Genomic DNA, 21,810 nt, shown 5'->3' on the forward strand with positions numbered 1-21,810 from the left:
TGTTCTTTCTACTACAGTATTAGTAAGCTTCACTTTGGAAGAGGCTTAAATTTCCCTCAGTGCTCCTAAAAGGATGGCATTTATCTTTCTACCTGAGCGTGGCCGCTTCGTTTTGTCAGCTTCACTCTAGTTTGGTCCAGGCAGGGTACATCCCCATAGCGGTTCTTCTCTAGGTTTCCTGGAGACCTGAAGGAAATGAAACAAACTAAAATAAAGAAAAAAAAAAACAGCTACAAGAGTTGAAAATGGATGACAATGGAAGTGGAACTGAGCGCAAGTCAGGAGATTGTTGTCATTCATTACTTTTTTTTTTGGTACTATTTGGTTTTGAAAAAATCATTTGCATACATATTGATTAAAAGCAAAAAAAAAAAAAAAAACTTATAAAGACCACGCATATAAAGTAATACTCTATATTGTTCATAGGTATGAATGTATATGTAACAGTATAAACAAAATGACCTGGTAGGAAACATACCACATTCATACTAGTGACTGCTTCTGGGAAATGAGGAGAACTGATGGTGAGGATTAGAAGGATTTCAACTTTACAATTAATTCTTTTATATAAAAAAAAGATGAAGCAAATCCAACAAAATGCTAAAAACTGTCAGTACTAATGCCAGTGATAGGAAATAGTTGTTTGTCACGTTCTGCTCTGTTCTTTTTCATATTTAAAAAAAAAAATTCCCAGACTTCCCTGGTGGCACCAGGGTTAAGAATCCACCTGCCAATGCAGGGGCCACGGGTTCGAGCCCTGGTCCAGGAAGAGCCCACATACCACGGAGCAACTAAGCCTGTGCACCACAACTACTGAGCCTGCACTCTAGAGCCCACAAGCCACAACTACTGAGCCCGCATGCCACAACTACTGAAGCCCACGCACCCAGAGACCATGCTCTACAACAAGAGAAGCCACCACAATGAGCAGCCTGCACGCCACAACGAAGAATAGCCCCCGCTCGCCGCAACTAGAGAAAGCCTGTGTGCTGCAATGAAGACCCAACGCAGCCAAAAATAAATAAATAAATTTATTAAACACAGTTTGAGTACTCTTTGGATTTAAAAAAAAAAATCCTTCTTCCCACACAAATAAGCCCAGCTGATATTTTACAAAGTTCCAAGAACAATTCAATAGAAAGAATACTCTTTTCGACCAACAGTGCTGGAGCAATTAGACACCTATAGGGAAAAAAATTTGAACATCAACCTAAACCTTACACCTTACACAAAAATTAATTCAAAATGGATCACAGACTTAAATTAAATGTAAAACATAAACCTATAAAAATTTTAGGAAAAAAAACATAGAAAAATCTTTGGATTCTAGGGCTAGGCAATGTGTTCTTAGACTTGACAGCAAGAGCATGATCTGTACAAGGAAAAACTGTTAAAGGAACTTCATCAAAATAAACTTCTGCTTCACAAGAGACCCAGAAGAGGATGAAAAAAAAAGCTACAGACTGGAAGAAAATATTCGCAAACCATGTATCCAACAAAGAACCAGTACCTAGAATATAAAGAACTCTCAAATCCCAACAGTTTAAAAAAAAAATCCAAATAGAAAATGGGCAAAAGACATTTTACAAAGAGAATATAGAGATGGCAAAGAAACACATGAAAAGATGCTCAATATCATTAGATAGTAGGAAAATGTAAATTAAAACCACAATTCTAATTTTAATTTAGGGATCTCATCACACACCTATCAGAACAGCTAAAATAAAAAATAGTGACAACACTGAACGCTGGTGAGGATGCAAAGAAAATGGGTCATTCATATATTGCTGGGAGGAATGCAGAAGGGTACAGCCACTCTGGAAAAGAGCTGGGGAGTTTTTCATAAAACTAAACACATACTTACCATGTGACCTATCAATCCCACTCTTGGACATTTATCCCAGAGAAATAGAAACCTATTTTCACACAAAACCTAGACACAAATGTTCACAGCAGCTTTACTTGTAATAGAAACTGGAAACAACCCAGATGTCCTTCAACAGGTAAATGGTTAATTGGTTAACAGTTTGTACTGTGGTTCATCTATACCATGGAATATTACTCAGCAATAAAAAGGAACAAACTTGATACAAATAACAACTTGGGTGAATCTCCCGAGAATTACACTGCGTGAAAAAAGGCAATCCCAAAAGTTTACACATAGTATGATTCCATTTATATAATAACATTCTTAAAATGATAAAATTATAGTAATGGAGAATTGATTAGTGGTTGCAGGGGTTAGGGATGGGGAGGGGTGGAATGGAGGTATGTGGTTATGGAATTCTGTATCTTGACTGCAGTTCTGTATACACAAACTTACCTGTGTGATAGAAATTGTAAAGAACTAAATACACATACACACACTAAAACTGGGGAAATCTGAATAAGATTGGTGGATTGTATCAATATCCTGGTTGTGATACTATATTAAACTTCTGGGAGATGTTACCATGGGATAGCTGTGGAAAGGGTACACATGATCTCTCTGTATTATTTCTTACAAATGCATGTGAATCTACAATCATTTCATAATAAAGTTAAATTTTTAAAATTTAAAGTTAAATTTTTAAAAATCCTTTGAAAGAATGGTATAGGGGAGGAAAAAAAAGGGAAAGAAAGTCTCTTGGTCCACGGGCATCCTGGACAGCAGTGAATACTCTGATATCTACTTCTTAATCTAGAATTCCATGGGAAACAGTTTGTTCTGTGTAAGTAGTTCTACTGGAACTTGGTGTAAGACAGGGGCCTGAAGATGTTGAGGATTCTGGTTTCTAGTTCCTGAAGTGGCGGACGTTTTCACTGATTCAATAAATAAAGAGGCAAGATTGAGAAATCCTTCCATAGGACTAGGATGTCTTCTCTGATTATAACACGACAAATGGCTTGGGTGAGCACAATCCAAACCCACTATTTTAATGTGGGGAAGGGGAACCATTGTAGAAATGACACCTCAAGGACCCCTCAGTAGAAGCACCCAGAGCAGGGTCAGAAATACCCAGGACAAGTGTGCATCCTCTGCTCTGGCTGGGAAAAAGACTGGATACATACAGGGGTCTTGAGCTGGTAGGGATGAAACAGAGCTGTGTGGGAAAGAAGAATACTCTCCCCACATGATATATACTCTGCTTTCTCTCTCTCTCTCTTTTTTTTTCTTATTTTCCTTTGCATTCTTGTTCTGCTTATTGATTTTTTTTCTCAATTGCTTCTTCTCTCTTACTTCCCTTATCTGTTTCCTAACTCATTATTTTCCCTCTTTTTTTTTCCTTTTCCCTCTTTCCTCACTCCCTGCATACCTTCTTTACAGCACACTGACTAAGCTGGACCAGAATTACAAGGGGAAAGAGGTACTCAAAGAATCACGGATTCCTAAAACATTTAAGCTACAAAAGAGTAAGTAGGTATCAGTGAGTCTAATATCAAATACTACACACAGGAAAACTGAGGTGCAAAGAAGAGAAATAACTTGGGTAAGTTACAGAGGGTATTTTTGGCTAAGCTGGAACTTGAGCCTGGGACCCACTGGGGAGAGCTTCCTTAATTTTCTTTTTTTTTTTTAAGATTTTTTTTTTGATGTGGACCATTTTTAAAGTCTTTATTGAATTTGTTACAATATTGCTTCTGTTTTACCTTTGGTTTTTTGGCCGCGAGGTATATGGGATCTTAGCTCCCTGACCAGGAAACGAACCCGCACCCCCTGCATTGGAAGGCAAAGTCCTAACCACTGGACTGCCAGGGAAGTCCCTGAGCTTCCTTAATTTTCAACAAACAATCTCAAAACTTCGAGAAAAAGAAGATTTTGCAACAGCCAATGAAAACATGGTAAGATAAATGACAGCAGCAGTAAGAGAAATGATCCACGCTCTATTGCCAACAATAGTTATCAAGTGGTTATAAACCAGTTATAGAATTCAGGTAGAAGGAAAATCCCACAAGGCTGAATTCCAAAGAGGCAACTCTTCTCTCTTATTGACTGTGGATTATTTTAAATGGACCAGTACCCCTCCTCAGAAAGTAATGTAATACTATAAATGCTGTAGGGAGAAACTGCCCAAATGAAAGGACCAGAGATCAAATCGACAGCCTACATTTTGAGCCTACATTTTTGTTTTTTTCCTAAAAACACTTGCATATCAGGGAAATATCAAAAAATGTATCCATTAGTACACAGTTCCTCCATTGGGACCAAAGACCTTCAGAAATTTCAGAGCATACGCTGTTGGCAACAAGCACCAAGAGGTGCCTCTTTCTGAATGAGAGAAACTATCATCTAAGTGAGAGTGAGGCTCCTAACACAAGAAAGAGCCTCTGTTAAGGAAGTGAGGTGTGGAAGGAGGGGTACCACTGCGTGCCACAGCATCTTGGAAAGTGATCGCTGGCCCAAACCTTTCCTACTTACATGGAACAGTGGAAAGTGCCAACAGGGTTCTCACGACGGATGTCTTCATACTCCTCATATATCCCCCGCTTTTGCCTGGTGCTAACATAGTCCATCAATTCTTGGATGGTCATGGCATGGGGACCTGGGACATGCACTGAGTCCCAGTCTAAGGTCGGAGGGAGGGAGAACAGGATGATCTCATCGAAGGGATCTGGGTGGCCGTTCATCTGGGATAGAAACTGGAAATTCCAAGTGGCGAGGTCAATTTTGACGTACCCACCCAGGTTTTCTGGAAGGCACTCCCTGGGCAGGTGCTGGGTGACTTCAGATGTCTTTAATATCTGAATCTGGAAGGCCAGAAAGAACCACGTGAGTATGTGGGGAGGGACGGGAACAAACAGATAAAGAAAAAAAGTGCTTTGGAGAATGATATGAGATTTGCTTGAAATACCTGGTAAACTTAGAAAAGGAGTAGACTGAATTTCATCTGCTTGGGAATGAAGACCTACGAATTTCCCAGAAAAGGTTTGACTTCTCACAATGTATATCAAATTCATTCCTGGAATTAGGGGCCCTGTTATAAACCTTATATAAACGTAGCTATAGTGAACCAAGCCTTTGTACTATTTACAAGGCTTTCCAGTACCATCTCATGTGGGTATTCACCTTTTTGACTACTAAGAATGCATGGGGAGTGGTTATTTCTGTCAACCCCATACTAAGGCAACCAATTCTAAGCCTGTTGGCTTCTGTTTTACTCACAGCTTGGTATGGACATTCTCAAAGATAGGTTTCTGTGAAAGCAAGACAAGACCAGCCACCCAGAGGCTGGGTAGCCCAGGAAAAATGCTAGAGAAGTAATTGTAATACTTAATTCCTCTCTCTGCTTGGACACAGCCATACTGGACCAAATTAGCCTAGTTGGTTCTTTTTGGAATCTGTGTGGAATGGGAATGTTTGCCTTGCTTGCTGTTGCCTCTTCCTGGAATGCTGCTTCCTGGAATGCCCTCTTTTCCTCTTTGGCCTCTTCAAGGACGAGCTTATAGCTCAACCTCTTCTGTGAAGCCCTCCCTGACAGTCTGAGACAACATTCTCCTCTATGTTTCTCAGAGCCACAGTCCTCTGAACATGTCTGTGTCCCCTTTCATGACCATAAGCTCCTCAGGAATAAGGGCTATCTCACTCAACTTTTAATTCCCAGGGCCCAGAGCCTGGACTGTAAAGGTGCTGAATATATTTTGAGTTCATACATGCATGTATATCCTTGTATATAATTCAAGTGTTAAGAACTTGCCTAAGGAGTCCTCTCAAAGAGTTATCTTAGGAAAGACATCTCCTACTCTAGGGTCACTAGGTCACTAAGTAGCTTCCGCAGAACCAAACATCTTTAGTTTCCCCTCTCCAACCCAAGTCGCCTCAGCTACAAAGATCTGTATTGTTATTATTCATATAATCTCATACTAAAAAAAAACCCCTCTGATAATATTTTACAACATTATTATCTTATTTTATTATACCAATGTTTCATATACCCTTTCTTTCAAGGGTGAGAAATGAATGAGTAAATGACTGAAACCATAATCTTTCCATCCTGGAATACTCAGGGGATGATAATAGAATCAAGATAATTTTAGCCAACGCTTTTGAAGTTGGGAAGCAACAAGCTGTTTTAAGAGAAAATGCCAGGAATAAAAGTAAAAGAGAGATTGAGAGTCTCCTCCACCACCGTGGTGGTCAAGGGGACTGAATATTTCCAGTTGAACAAATTCAAACACCAGTTCTATTGATGTAATTATATTAGAAGTTGTTAAATATTAAAAGCCTGTAGAGCCACAGGACTAAATTTTGGAAGTAGTAGCTATCTCTAAGTCACTCATGGGACACATTCCTTCGATACTATCTGCATGCAAGGTGCTACATACAGGGGAAGTGCCCAAACTATGTCCAGGTCCTAACTTCAAGGAACTTGTACAGTAAGAAAGGCAGCCTATACTGGGCTGAGTAAAGAATAAAGCAGAGAATATAAGTGAACACACTAACAGAAGCAGAAAGAGAAACAAGCCAGGAAGGTTTTTTGAAGGTAGAAAATTAATTGGCAGGTTTCAGCAGTAGAGATGGAAATGTATGTATCCCACCTCCAAATAAAATTAAGTTAGCTTCCTTTACCCTCTCCCGGACTTTGTCCTTCAGAAGGAGGCTGATGATGGAATAGGGCACTCGGAACCATATGGGTGCTCCCACAATCAGCACTTTCTTCAAACGAGCTGGAAAAGCTCCCTGCAGAGAACAATACAAGGATTTAAAAATACCAATTAGGGCACTGCAACAGTGCCTAATGGGACCTTTGACTGTTCAAGTACAAAGTTTAGGTTTTTTGCTCTTCTCACCATTCTTACCCAGCAGGGGGAGTCTATAGCTTAATTCAAGTTTCACTTAGTAGCTAGAGGAAAAAGTGGTTAAAAAGAAAGAAATGGGGGCTTCCCTGGTGGTGCAGTGATTGAGAATCTGCCTGCCAATGCAGGGGACACGGGTTTGAGCCCTGGTCTGGGAAGATCCCACATGCCGCGGAGCAACTGGGCCCGTGAGCCACAACTACTGAGCCTGCGCATCTGGAGCCTGTGCTCCGCAAGAAGAGAGGCTGTGATAGTGAGAGGCCCACGCACCGCAATGAAGAGTGGCCCCCGCTCGCCGCAACTAGAGAAAACCCTCGCACAGAAACGAAGACCCAACACAGCCAAAAATAAATTTATAAATTTATTAAAAAAAAAAGAAAGAAAGAAATGGAAGCAACCTAAATGCCCATCAACAGAGGAATGGATAAAGAAGATGTGGTACATATATATATATATATAATGGAATATTACTCAGCCATAAAAAAAACAAAATAATGCCATTTGCAGCAACATGGATGAACCTAGAGATTGTCATACTGAGTGAAGTAAGTCAGACACAAAAAGACAAATATCATATATCGCTTATATGTGGAATCTACAAAAAGTATACAAATGAACTTATTTACAAAACAGAAGTAGAGTCACGGATGTAGAAAACAAACTTATGGTTACCAGGGGATGAAGCGGGGAGAGGGATAAATTGGGAGATTGGGATTGATATATACACACTACTATATAGAAAATAGATAATAAGAACCTGCTGTATAGCACAGGGAACTCTATACTCTGTAATGGCCTACACGGGAAAAGAATCCAAAAAAAAAAAAGAGTGGACATATATAGATGTATCAATATAACTGATTTGTATACCTGAAACTAACGCAACATTGTAAATCAACTAAACTCCAATAAATATTTTAAAAAAAGAAAGAAAGAAATTAAAAGCTGATTTACCTTTAAAAGTAATCATGTTATGGAGAAACAGAGAGGAACAAAAGTTTGGCCTGGCACACCTCAGAATTATAGGTGAGTGTGCTGAAATCTGCACATTTAAATGCATGGGCTTTGAGTTATTTGATCTGGACCCATTTAATGACAGAGAAAGACTTCAGGACTTTTGGTTACATTAGTAAGAGATACCCTAAAGTTTCTCAAGTCTTCCTGCAGATCTGAAAGAGGAATCTCAAAGGAAACTTTGATAACAGATGGATATCTCCTTACCATTTTTTCCTGTGATTATATTTCCCTGATCATGTGAGTTCTCTATGATTTTTATTGTCAGCACAATGCTGCATTTTCAAAGAAACTCTTATTTGTGAAACAAATAAATAAAATAAAAAATAAAAGTAACCATGTTATGTTGTCAATATAAGCTTTATGGATCAAAACTACTCTGACTGCTCTTGTCAGCATACACGTGTGCATCCTTAAGTTCTGATTATTAAAACTTTAAGGAACAATTAGATCACGAATAAAATGAACATGAAACATTTCTCATAATCTTTCCTTTATTCTGATATCTGTGTGTTTATAATCATTGATTTTCCACTCATCTCTTCATCTATTTATGTATTCATTCATTCAATCAATCAATATGATCTAGCGGGCACAAGGGCAAATGAGGTCTAAAAGAAAAGAGACACCCTGATCTGCACAAGGCATAAGAATGAAAAATTATTCCTTCTTAATCCATAGCTCTTGGTTTCATTCAGTTTCTCAATATTCCAGCACTTCTCATAGACAGGGATACTGAATAATACTGGTATTCTAACTGGGAAGAAATTATTCCCAGTTAGATTATAATAGTATTTTTTTTTAATATTTTTATTTATTTATTTTTGGCTTCGTTGTGGCACGCAGCCTTCTCTAGTTGTGGTGTGCAGGATCCAGAGCACACAGGATCAGTAGTTGTGGCATGCAGGCTCTCTAGTTGTGGCACGCGGGCTCTCTGGTTGTGGCGTGCAGGCTTAGTTGCCCTGCGGCACATGGGATCTTAGCTCTCCGACCAGGGATCGAACCCACGTCCCCTGCAGCAGAAGTCAGATCCTTAACCACTGGACCACCAGGGGAGTCCCCCCTATAATAGTATTTTTTTTTTTCGGCTGTGTTGGGTCTTGGTTGCTGCATGGGGGCTTTCTCTAGTTGCAGTGAGTGGGGCTACTCGTCGTTGTGGTGCACAGGCTTATCATTGCAGTGGCTTATCTTGTTGTGGAGCACAGGCTCTAGGAGTGCAGGCTTCAGTAGTTGTGGCTCGCGGGCTCCAGAGCGCAGGCCCAGCAGTCACAGCACACGAGCCCAGTTGCTCCGCGGCATGTGGGATCTTCCCTGACCAGGGCTCAAACCCATGTCCCCTGCATTGGCAGGCGGATTCTTAACCACTGCGCCACCAGGGAAGTCCCTATAATAGTATTTTAAAGTATTATAATAGCATTTTAAAGTACAAAAGATAAATACAAATTATAATAGTATTTTAAAGTATAAAAGATAAATATGAAAAAATTAGCCACCCAAAAAATAATAATCAACATAAAAGTATAATGGTAAAAAGCCTCTGGTTTGGGGGCTTCCCTGGTGGTGCAGTGGTTAAGAATCCGCCTGCCAATGCAGGGGACAAGGGTTCCAGCCCTGGTCCCAGAAGATCCCACATGCCGCGGAGCAACTAAGCACGGGTGCTACAACTACTGAGCTTGTGCTCTAGAGCCCGTGAGCCACAACTACTGAGCCTGTGTGTCACAACTCCTGAAGCCCGCGCGACTAGAGCCCGTGCTCTGCAACAAGAGAAGCCACTGCACCGCAAGTAAGAGTAGCCCCCACTCACTGCAACTAGAGAAAGCCCGCACAGCAACCAAGACACAACACAGCCAAAAATAAATAAATTAATTTAAAATATTAAAAAAAAAAAAAGCCTCTGGTTTATAATAGTACTTGTGCACACAAGCACCATCTCTTTCCCTGTCTCTCTCCCCCTGTAAGTCACTGGTCATACAAAAAAGATGATTTATCCTTGGTGTCTGCTATGTTTATATATACATATATGCATATACATTTTTTTAGCCTAGGAATATACGTCATAAGAAACATGGAAGACACATAATTTTAAAATCTTATTGAAAGACATAACAAAAGACTTTAAAAAAATCCATAAAACAAAACATAGCATTCCCGGACAGGAGAAGATGACGCTGTAAAGATGTCAATTCTCCTTAAATTATCAATTCATTATATCCAAATTAAATCCCAAAGTGTTTTATCTTCCAGAACTTGACTGAATGACTCTAACATTCATCTAATCAAAAGATGTTGATTTTTTAAAATATTTTCTCATCAGATTTATAATTTTGAATAAGTGGTTATCTCTGGGGAATGGCACTGGGGTGTGTGAGGGAGTGGTCAGAGACTTTTCCTTGAATTACTTTGTAATTGCTCTTATAATTTATTAAAACTAGTTATAAAGTTTGTTTTTAGTATGCATGTTATATATCAGTAAAAATTTAAATAAAAGCACATGAAAGTGCATGTAAAAGAATAAAAGTGCAAAAAGGTCAAAACAACTTTTAGAAATAAAGAATACAGGGAAGCTTGTTGTATAAGATATTAAACTTTATTATAAGGCTACAATAAATTAAAAAGTGAATATGTTGGTCTAGATGCCTAGATCAATAGAACAGGGAGTCCAGAAACAGACATACTTACCATATGGAAATTAAGTATAAGATAAAGGTGTTATCCCAAATGAGTAGGGAAATAAATGTATTAGTTAACAAATGTTGCCAGGACAGCTATTTGAAAACAAATTACTTTGTCCATAATATTATGCACCATATATAATATGATATATTATTAAATATACTACATGTAATATTGCATATTAAAACGATAATGAAAAATTAAGAAAACATAGTAGTATGACAAGACACCATAAAGTTGAACAAATTATAAACTGCAAAAATGCTGGTAACACATACTTAATAATACTCTTACTATTCTTAATAACAAGTCTTATAAATCGATGAGACAAACACTTCAATAGAAAATTGGGTAAGGACTTCCCTGGTGGCGCAGTGGTTAAAAAATCCACCTGCCAATGCAGGGGACATGGGTTTGAGCCCTGCTCCGGGAAGATCCCACATGCTGCGGAGCAACTAAGCCTGTGCGCCACAACTACTGAGCCTGCACTTTAGAGCCCGTGTGCCAGAACTACTGAAGCCCACGCACCTACAGCCCATGTTCCGCAACAAGAGAAGCCACCGCAATGAGCAGCCCACACACCACAACAAAGAGTAGCCCCCATTCGCCGCAACTAGAGAAAGCCCACGCACAGCAACAAAGACCCAACGCAGCCAAAAATAAATAAATAAATTTATTTTAAAAGAAAAGAAAAAAATGGGTAGAATTTATGAGAAGAAAAAAATTTTTAAGAAATACTTATTGATGTGAAACATGAAAATATGCTAAAGTTAATCACTAATAAGAAAACACCAAATAAAGACATGAGTTGATTAAAATCCAAATAATCAGTGATGATGAGACTCTGGTGAACAGGATGTTGATGGGAGTATAAATTTGAACTAAATTTTTAGTGGACTATTTGGCAATATTTATCAAAACTTTAAATATGCCTACATTTTGACCCTAAAAATCTGCTTATAGCAATTTATCCTGAAGAAATAATGGGTCAAATATACAAAAATGCATATAAAATGATGTTCATTGAAGCCTTTTTATAACAACACAAAAAAAATGGCAGGGGACACGGGTTCAATCCCTGGTCCAGGAAGATCCCACGTGCCGCGTAGTAACTAAGCCCATGCGCCACAACTACTGAGCCTGCGCTCTAGAGCCCACATGCCACAACTACCGAAGCCCGCAAGCCTAGAGCCTGTGCTCCGAAACAAGAGAAGCCATCATGGGAGGTTGGACTTGACATATATATACTAATATGTATAAAATAGATAACTAATAAGAACCTGCTATATAAAAAATAAATTAAATAAAATTAAAAAAAAAAAAAAACAGAGAAGCCACCACAATGAGAAGCCTGAGCTCTGCAAGGAAGAGTAGTCCCCTGTTCAATGCAACTACAGAAAGCCCACGTGCAGCAACGAAGACCCAATGCAGCCAAAAATAAAATAAAATTAAAAAAAAAAAAAAGGAATTTACTAAGATGGGGAAAATCTACTCAGAGCAACTTAAGAAGTCAAAGATTATTTACACTTTTATTCCAGTGTCACATTTTGATCCAAATCCTCACCACAGTAACTACTGGAAATTAATTCATACTAAATAGAAATCTGGGGGACTTTTCCTGGTGGTCTACCAGTTAAGATTCCATGCTTCCACTGCAGGGGGCACAAGTTCTATCCCTGGTCTGGGAACTATGATCCCACAGGGTGGCCAAAAAGTTTAAAATTTAAAAAAATTGTTAATTTAATAAATAAATAAATAAATAATTTAAAAAAGAAACCTTAAGTGTGAGACTGTGCATTAAACTTCTACTTACAACTTTCACGAGAATGAGGATGGTAGGGGACTATATTTAAAATTTTATCTGTTCCCAATGACAGAGCAGTAAGTCACTAAGGAAAACATGGTATGGATTTTAAGGCAACGAAACTTTTATTTCATTCTCTTTGAACTTATATAGCAAAACAACAACAAAACATCTATAGTAGTTTCATTATTTTGAACCAGATAAAGGAGGACACATAAACAGCAAAAGAACATTTGAAAAAAAAGATACTACAATGTTATTATTTAAAGGAGTTCAAACAACAAAAAAAAGGATGTTATTATTTTAGAACTTCTAAATTCAAAAAAAGAGCAAAGGGAGGTGGGATTCCCAGACTCCGTCTGGAGGAAGCGACACTGCACCCGCTCAGGCAGTCAGAGGGAAGGGGACGGGACCGGCGGGTGGGTGGGCAGACTCGCCCTCTCGGTGACTACGCCGATCAGGTGTGCCCTGCCTGGCCGCAGGTGCCCCTGGATGAGGCCGTCCCGCGCACGCTGACCGGGTGTGGGTGCTCCGGCCGGGTGTCAGGCCTGTGCCTCTGAGGTAGGAGAGCCAAGTTCAGGACACTGGTCCACCAGAGACCTCCTGGCTCCACGTAATATCAAACAGCGAAAGCTCTCCCAGAGATCTCCATCTCAACGCTAAGACCCAGCTCCACTCAACGATCAGCAAGCTATAGTGCTGGACACCCTATGCTAAACAACTAGCAGGACAGGAACACAACCCCACCCATTAGCAGAGAGGCTGCCTAAAATCATAATAAGGCCACAGACACCCCAAAACACACCACCAGACGTGGACGTGCCCACCAGAAAGACAAGATCCAGCCTCACCCACCAGAACACAGGCACCAGTCTCCTCCACCAGGAAGCCTACACAACCCACTGAACCAACCTGAGCCACTGGGGGCAGACACCAAAAACAACGGGAACTACGAACCTGCAGCCTGCAAAAAGGAGATCCCAAACACAGTAAGTTAAGCAAAATGAGAAGACAGAGAAACACACAGCAGATGAAGAAGCAAGTTAAAAACCCAACAGACTAAACAAATGAAGAGGAAATAGGCAGTCTACGTGAAAAACAATTCACAGTAATGATAGTAAAGATGATCCAAAATCCTGGAAATAGAATGGAGAAAATACAAGAAATGTTTAACAAGGACCTAAAAGAACTAAAGAGCAAACAAACAATGATGAACAACACAAGAAATGAAATTAAAAATACTCTAAAAGGAATCAATAGTAGAATAAATGAGGCAGAAGAACGGATAAGTGACCTGAAAGATAAAATAGTGGAAATAACTACCACAGAGCAGAATAAAGAAAAGAGAATGAAAAGAATTGAGGACAGTCTCAGAGACCTCTGGGACAACATTAAACGCACCAACATTCGAATTATAGGGATCCCAGAAGAAGAGGAGAAAAAGAAAGGGACTGAGAAAATATTTGAACAGATTATAGTTGAAAACTTCCCTAATATGGGAAAGCAAATAGTCAATCAAGCCCAGGAAGGGCAGAGAGTCCCATACAGGATAAATCCAAGGAGAAACACGCCAAGACACATATTAATCAAACTATCAAAAATTAAATGCAAAGAAAAAATATTAAAAGCAGCAAGGGAAAAACAACAAATAACACACAAGGGAATCCCCATTAGGTTAACAGCTGATCTTTCAGCAGGAACTCTGCAAGCCAGAAGGGAGTGGCAGGACATATTTAAAGTGATGAAAGGGAAAAACCTACAACCAAGATTACTCTACCCAGCAAGGATCTCATTCAGATTCGACACAGAAGTTGAAACCTTTACAGACAAGCAAAAGCTAAGAGAATAAAGCACCACCAAACCAGCTTTACAACAAATGCTAAAGGAACTTCTCTAGGCAGGAAACACAAGAGAAGGAAAAGACCTACAATAATAAACCCAAAACAATTAAGAAAATGGTAATAGGAACATACATATTGATAACTACCTTAAATGTAAATGGATTAAATGCTCCAACCAAAAGACACCGCCTGGCTGAATGGATACAAAAACAAGACCCGTATATATGCTGTCTACAAGAGACCCACTTCAGACCTAGGGACACATACAGACTGAAAGTGAGGGGATGGAAAAAGATATTCTATGCAAATGGAAATCAAAAGAAAGCTGGAGTAGCAATTCTCATATCAGACAAAAGAGACTTTAAAATAAAGACTACTACAAGAGACAAAGAAGGACACTACATAATGATCAAGGGATCAATCCAAGAAGAAGATATAAAATTGAAAATATTTATGCACCCAACATACGAGCACCTCAATACATAAGGCAAATGCTAACAGCCATAAAAGGGGAAATCAACAGTAACACAATCATAGTAGGGGACTTTAACACCCCACTTTCACCAATGGACAGATCATCCAAAACGAAAATAAATAAGGAAAAACAAGCTTTAAATGATACATTAAACAAGATGGACTTAATTGATATTTACAGGACATTCCATCCAAAAACAACACAATACACTTTCTTCTCAAGTGCTCATGGAACATTCTCCAGGATAGATCGTATCTTGGGTCACAAATCAAGTCTTGGTAAATTTAAGAAAACTGAAATCATATCAAGTATCTTTTCTGACCACAACTCTATGAGACTGGATATCAATTACAGGAAAAAATCTGTAAAAAATACAAACACCTGTAGGCTACACAGTACACTACTAAATAACCAAGAGGTCACTGAAGAAATCAAAGAAGAAATAAAAAAATAACTAGAAACAAATGACAATGAAAACATGACGACCCAAAACCTATGGGATGCAGAAAAAGCAGATCTAAGAGGGAAGTTTATAGCAATACAAGAAACAAGGAACATCTCAAATAAACAACCTAACCTTACACCTAAAGCAATTAGAGAAAGAAGAACAAAAAAAAAACCCCACAGTTAGCAGAAGGAAAAAAATCATAAAGATCAGAACAGAAATAAATGAAAAAGACATGAAGGAAGCAATAGCAAAGATCAAAACAACTAAAAGCTGGTTCTTTGAGAAGATAAACAAAATTGATAAACCATTAGCCAGACTCATCAAGAAAAAAGGGAGAAGACTCAAATCAATAGAATTAGAAATGAAAAAGGAGACGTAACAACTGACACTGCAGAAATACAAAGGATCATGAGAGATTACTACAAGCAACTCTATGCCAATAAAATGGACAACCTGGAAGAAATGGACAAATTCTTAGAAAAGCACAACCTTCTGAGACTGAACCAGGAAGAAATAGAAAATATAAACAGACCAATCACAAGCACTGAAATTGAGACTGTGATTAAAAATCTTCCAACAAACAAAAGCCCAGGACCGGATGGCTTCACAGGCGAATTCTATCAAACATTTAGAGAAGAGCTAACACCTATCCTTCTCAAACTCTTCCAAAATATAGCAGAGGGAGGAACACTCCCAAACTCATTCTACGAGGCCACCATCACCCTGATACCAAAACCAAAGATGTCACAAAGAAAGAAAACTACAGGCCAATATCACTGATGAACATAGATGCAAAAATCCTCAACAAAATACTAGCAAACAGAATCCAACAGCACATTAAAAGGATCATACACCATGATCAAGTGGGGTTTATCCCAGTAATGCAAGGATTCTTCAGTATACGCAAATCAATCAGTGTGATAAACCATATCAACAAATTGAAGGAGAAAAACCATATGATCGTCTCAATAGATGCAGAAAAAGCTTTTGACAAATTCAACACCCATTTATGATAAAAACCCTCCAGAAAGTAGGCATAGAGGGAACTTACCTCAACATAATAAAGGCCATATATGACAAACCCACAGCCAACATCGTTCTCAATGGTGAAAAACTGAAACCATTTCCTCTAAGATCAGGAATAAGACAAGGTTGTCCACTCTCACCACTATTATTCAACATAGTTTTGGAAGTTTTAGCCACAGCAATCAGAGAAGAAAAAGAAATAAAAGGAATCCAAATTGGAAAAGAAGAAGTAAAGCTGTCACTGTTTGCAGATGACATGATACTGTTCATAGAGAACCCTAAACATGCTACCAGAAAACTACTAGAGCTAATCAATGAATCTGGTAAAGTAGCAGGATACAAAATTAACGCACAGAAATCTCTTGCATTCCTATACACTAAGAACGAAAGGTCAGAAAGAGAAATTAAGGAAACACTCCCATTTACCATTGCAACAAAAAGAATAAAATACCTAGGAATAAACCTACCTAAGGAGACAAAAGACCTGTATGCAGAAAACTATAAGACACTGATGAAAGAAATTAAAAATGATACTAACAGACGGAGAGATGTACCATGTTCTTGGATTGGAAGAATCAACACTGTGAAAATAACTATACTACCCAAAGCAATCTACAGATTCAATGCAATCCCTATCAAACTACCAATGGCATTTTTCACAGAACTAGAACAAAAAATTTCACAATTTGTATGGAAACACAAAAGACCCCGAATAGCCAACACAATCTTGAGAAAGAAAAACGGAGCTGGAGGAATCAGGCTCCCTGACTTCAGACTATACTACAAAGCTACAGTAATCAAGACAATATGGTACTGGCACAGAAACAGAAATATAGATCAATGGAACAGGCTAGAAAGCCCAGAGATAAACCCACGCACATATGGTCACCTTATTTTTGATAAAGGAGGCAAGAATATACAATGGAGAAAAGACAGCCTCTTCATGTAAAAGAATGAAATTAGAACACTCTCTAACACCATTCACAAAAATAAACTCAAAATGGATTAAAGACCTAAATGTAAGGCCAGACACTATAAAACTCTTAGAGGAAAACACAGGCAGAACACTCTATGACATAAATCATAGTAAGATCCTTTTTGACCCACCTCCTAGAGAAATGGAAATAAAAACAAAAATAAACAAATGGGACCTAATGAAACTTAAAATCTTTTGCACAGGAAAGGAAAGCATAAACAAGACAAAAAGACAACCCTCAGAATGGGAGAAAGTATTTGCAAATGAAGCAAGTGACAAAGGATTAATCTCCAAAATTTACAAGCAGTTCAATATCAAAAAAACAAACAACCCAATCCAAAAATGGGCAGAAGACCTAAATAGACACTTCTCCAAAGAAGATATACAGATTGCCAACAAACACATGAAAGGATGCTCAACATCACTAATCATTAGAGAAATGCAAATCAAAACTACAATGAGGTATCACCTCACACCAGTCAGAATGGCCATCAAAAAATCTACAAACAATAAACGCTGGAGAGGGTGTGGAGAAAAGGGAACCCTCTTGCACTGTTGGTGGGAATGTAAATTGATACAGCCACTATGGAGAACAGTATGGAGGTTCCTTAAGAAACCAAAAATAGAACTACCATACGACACAGCAATCCCATTACTGGGCATATACCCTGAGAAAACCATAATTCAAAAAGTCATGTACCACAATGTTCATTGCAGCTCTAGTTACAATAGCCAGGACATGGAAGCAACCTAAGTGTCCATCGACAGATGAATGGATAAAGAAGATGTGGCACATATATACAATGGAATATTAATTACTCAGCCATAAAAAGAAACGAAATTGAGTTATTTGTAGTGAGGTGGATGGACCTAAAGTCTGTCATACAGAGTGAAGTAAGTCAGAAAGAGAAAAATAAATACCGTATGCTAACACATATATATGGAATCCAAAAAAAAAGGTTCTGAAAAACCTAGGGGCAGGACAGGAATAAAGATGCAGACATAGAGAATGGACTTGAGGACACGGGGAGGGGGAAGGGTAAGCTGGGACAAAGTGAGAGAGTGGCATGGACATACATACACTATCAAATGTAAAACAGATAGCTAGTGGAAGGCAGCTACATAGCTCAGCGAGATCAGCTTGGTGCCTTGTGACCACCTAGAGGGGTGGGATAGTGAGGGTGGGAGGGAGACGCAAGAGGGAGGAGATACAGGGATATATGTATATGTATAGCTGATTCACTTTGCTATAAAGCAGAAACTGACACACCACTATAAAGCAATTACACTCCAATAAAGATGTTAAAAAAAGAAAAAAAGAGAAAATTTATGGAATGCAGTACTGGGATGGCTGAAGGAAATAGATACTTGTATTTCTTGGTGACAAGGTAAATTTTTTTCCACTTTTATGGAGGGTAACCTAGTAATGTATAAGAGAGATTAAGAATATTCATAATCTTTAGCCAAATAATCCATGTCTTAGAAATACTTTCTTAAAATAATTTAAAAGAAAAAGCTAAAATGATCATAATAGTATTATTTAAACCTGAAAACAATCTGAATAATACAGAAAGATGGTTAGATGATTAAACTGTCTATGATATATTAACTTACCAGGTTATTGTGACTCTGTTAAAACTGACAAGTAGAAAGTCTATGTTGTGGAAAGGAGGCACTATTTAGTATGCAAAACTGGAAAAAAAATAGCTATCCATATGGAAAAAAAAGTCAGATTCCTACATCTCATACCATACTCAAAAATCAACTCCAGATGAATTAAGGTCTTAAATGACAAAAACAAAATTTTTAATTTTTAGAAGAGAATAGCTTCTCAAAAAGTTAAACGTAGAACTACCACGTGATCCAACAATTCCACTTCTAGGCATATACACAAAAGAACTGAAAGCAAGGACTGAAACAGATGCTGTAACACCAATGTTCATAGCACCATTATTCACAATAGCCAAGAAGTGGAAACAACCCAACTGTTTGACAGATGAATGGATTAACAACACGTGGTATATACAAACAATAAAATATTATTCAGCGTTAAAAAGGAATGAAATTCTGATACATGCTACTATATGGATGAATCTTAAAAATATTATGCTAAATGATCAGACACAAAGGACAAATGTTGCATGATTCCACTTCTATGAGGACCTAGAATAGGCAAATTCATAGCGACAGAAAGTAGAATAAAGGTTACCAGGGGCTGTGGGGCAGGGTGGGGATATACTGATTAATGGGCACAGAGTTTCTGTTTGGGATGATGAATAGTTTTGAAAATGGATAGTGGTGATGGGTTGCATTGTGAATGTACCTAATGCTACTGAATTGTACATTTAAAATGGTTAAAATGGTAAATTTTGTTATGTATATTTTACCACAATAAAAAAAAATCACTAAAAACATTAATACACATGGTGGAATCAGTGGTACAGCAGTAAAATAAAATAAAATAGCTAATATATTTTCTCTGACTCTGGAATAGGGAAGGATTTACAATGCAAAACATATTAAGCAGAAAATAAAATACAGACTCATTTAACCATACTAAAACTAAGAACTTGTTAGTCAAAAGGACTTTATAAAAAGTGAAAAAACAAGCTATAAACTGAGACAGTATATGTATGTATATGTACACACACACACACACACACACACACACACACACACACACATACACACAGAGAAATAGACTAGTACAAAACTACATAAATGGATGATAGGAAAATGGGTAAAAGCCATAAACAGGCATTTTGCAGCAGAAGAAAACATATATGGCCAATAAATATATGAAGACATACTTAATCTCACTAATAAGAGAGAGGTAAGTTATACCACAAGATACCATTTTATACCCACTCTATTGGGAAAAATTAAGAAGTATGACATTATCATGTATTGGAGAGGATGTGGAAATTTTACACATGGCAGGTGGGTACAACCACTTAGGAAAACAATTAAACACTATCTTATAAAACTGAATCTTCCCAGACCTTATGACCCAGTAATTCTATTCCTAGATGTATACTCTAGAGCATGCATTTTCTTTTCTTTTTTTTTAAAATATTTATTTATTTATTTTGGCTGCACCAGATCTTAGTTTTGGCATGCAGGATCCTTTGTTGCGGCATGTGGGTTCATAGTTGTGGCATGTGGGCTTCTTGGTTGCAGCATGCACACTCTTAGTTGCGGTATGCATGCGGGATCTAGTTCCCCAACCAGGGATCGAACTCGGGCCCCCAGCAGTGGAAGTGCAGAGTCCTAACCACTGGACCACCAGGGAATTCCCTTAGAGCATGCATTTTCAATAGAGGTGATATCACCCCCAAGGGGGTGAAATTAGTTCTGAGGAGAGTGGGGAATGGGAAAAACAACCCAAACATACACACTCTTTTTGTGCATAAAGCATAGATATACATTCAGTACATCAAGATATATACATTAATACATTCAGTACATCAAGATATATATATTATATCTGTGGTATTAAAATTTCATTAGAAGGACAACAACTGGGGGTGGGGGGAGTCTAAAAAAGGCTCCTTAGTGAGGCAGTAATGAAAAATGGTTGAGAAACACTGCCCTAGAGATATTCTTGCACACATGCACCAGAAGACATGTATAAAAATGTTCATAGCAGCACTGTTCATAATAGCAAAAATCAGAAAACGACCCAAAGAGCCATCAAAAGAAGTGGATAAATAAACTGGTATATTCATCAATGGATGAGGAATTAAAAGGTATAAATCCTTCACCCATCAATAAAAAGGAATGAATCAAAGCTAAATGCCACAATAGGAATTTTAGTAATACAATCACAAGTGAAGTCCCAGAAAACAACATGCAGTATAATACTCTCTTTATATAATTTCTGTTGTAAAGCTGTAATAGTAAATAAACACTTCTAAACATCTAGTTCCACAGTACTCCCAAGTGAGGTCCTGGAACAAAGACTGCACAGACTCCTACAGGACTTCCCTGGTGGTCCAGTGGTTAAGACTCTGTGCTGCCAATGCAGGGGGCATGGGTTCAATACATGGTGGGGGAACTAAGATCCCACATGCCACACAGCTTGGCAAAAAAAAAAAAAAAAAAAGACTACACAGACTCCTAGATCAATGTTTCAGAATAATCAAAATGATTGTACAGAATAAAAGTAAAGCTTGTTTTGTGAAACTTTTTGTTTTATAAATATGTACACACACATACATACAGCTGTATGCTCGAATTCTGAAATCTAAACAGCTCTGAAAGCCACTAGTTTCTTTTGTAAGTTTGGTGCAAAAATTCATGGGACAGCAAAATCTGACCTGAAATCCCATAAGGTATTTATAACCTTTGTTCTTCTCCAAAGGTTATGATATGAATAATACATTTCATTGCAGAAATATTTGATATCAAAGTGACATACAGACCATGTTATCTTTTTTTTTCCATGTTATCTTTTAAAGTTCAAAGTATTAAATAACATCTCTGGACCTAAGAGTTTGAGGTAAGAGATTAAGAACCTATCTATGTATATAACTTTACATGTATATGTATAGTTAGTGTACATATATTGATACTATTGTATACTAAGTTGCAATGTAAAACATATTTCTGACTAGATTGAGACAAAAAGTCTGCAAGTTACTGGTTAGGTGACATTTTTCATAAACAATGGCCATACCTAGCCTTCATTAATTCTTATTCTACAAAACTCCCGGAAAGAGACATCCCACCTTTATGACTCAGTGTTCCTGTGTATTTTATTTTAATTCCTCCCACTTT

The 21,810-nt window shown here is 38.0% G+C and overlaps 1 protein-coding gene across 1 annotated transcript in view; it reads right to left on the reverse strand.

Moving 5' to 3' along the window:
• PTPN9 (protein tyrosine phosphatase non-receptor type 9) overlaps positions 1-21,810 on the reverse strand; it is an 80,236-nt gene that overhangs the window by 14,687 nt on the left and 43,739 nt on the right. The window contains exons 6-8 of the mRNA XM_082386987.1: positions 6,548-6,658; positions 4,400-4,728; positions 93-186 (exon numbers count right to left, since the gene is read on the reverse strand). Coding sequence (XP_082243113.1) covers positions 93-186; positions 4,400-4,728; positions 6,548-6,658 — 534 coding nt within the window. The remainder of the gene's footprint in view (positions 1-92; positions 187-4,399; positions 4,729-6,547; positions 6,659-21,810) is intronic.

This window comes from Balaenoptera borealis, assembly GCF_965194805.1.
Source record: "Balaenoptera borealis genome assembly, chromosome: 3".
NCBI classification, from domain to species: Eukaryota; Metazoa; Chordata; class Mammalia; order Artiodactyla; family Balaenopteridae; genus Balaenoptera; species Balaenoptera borealis.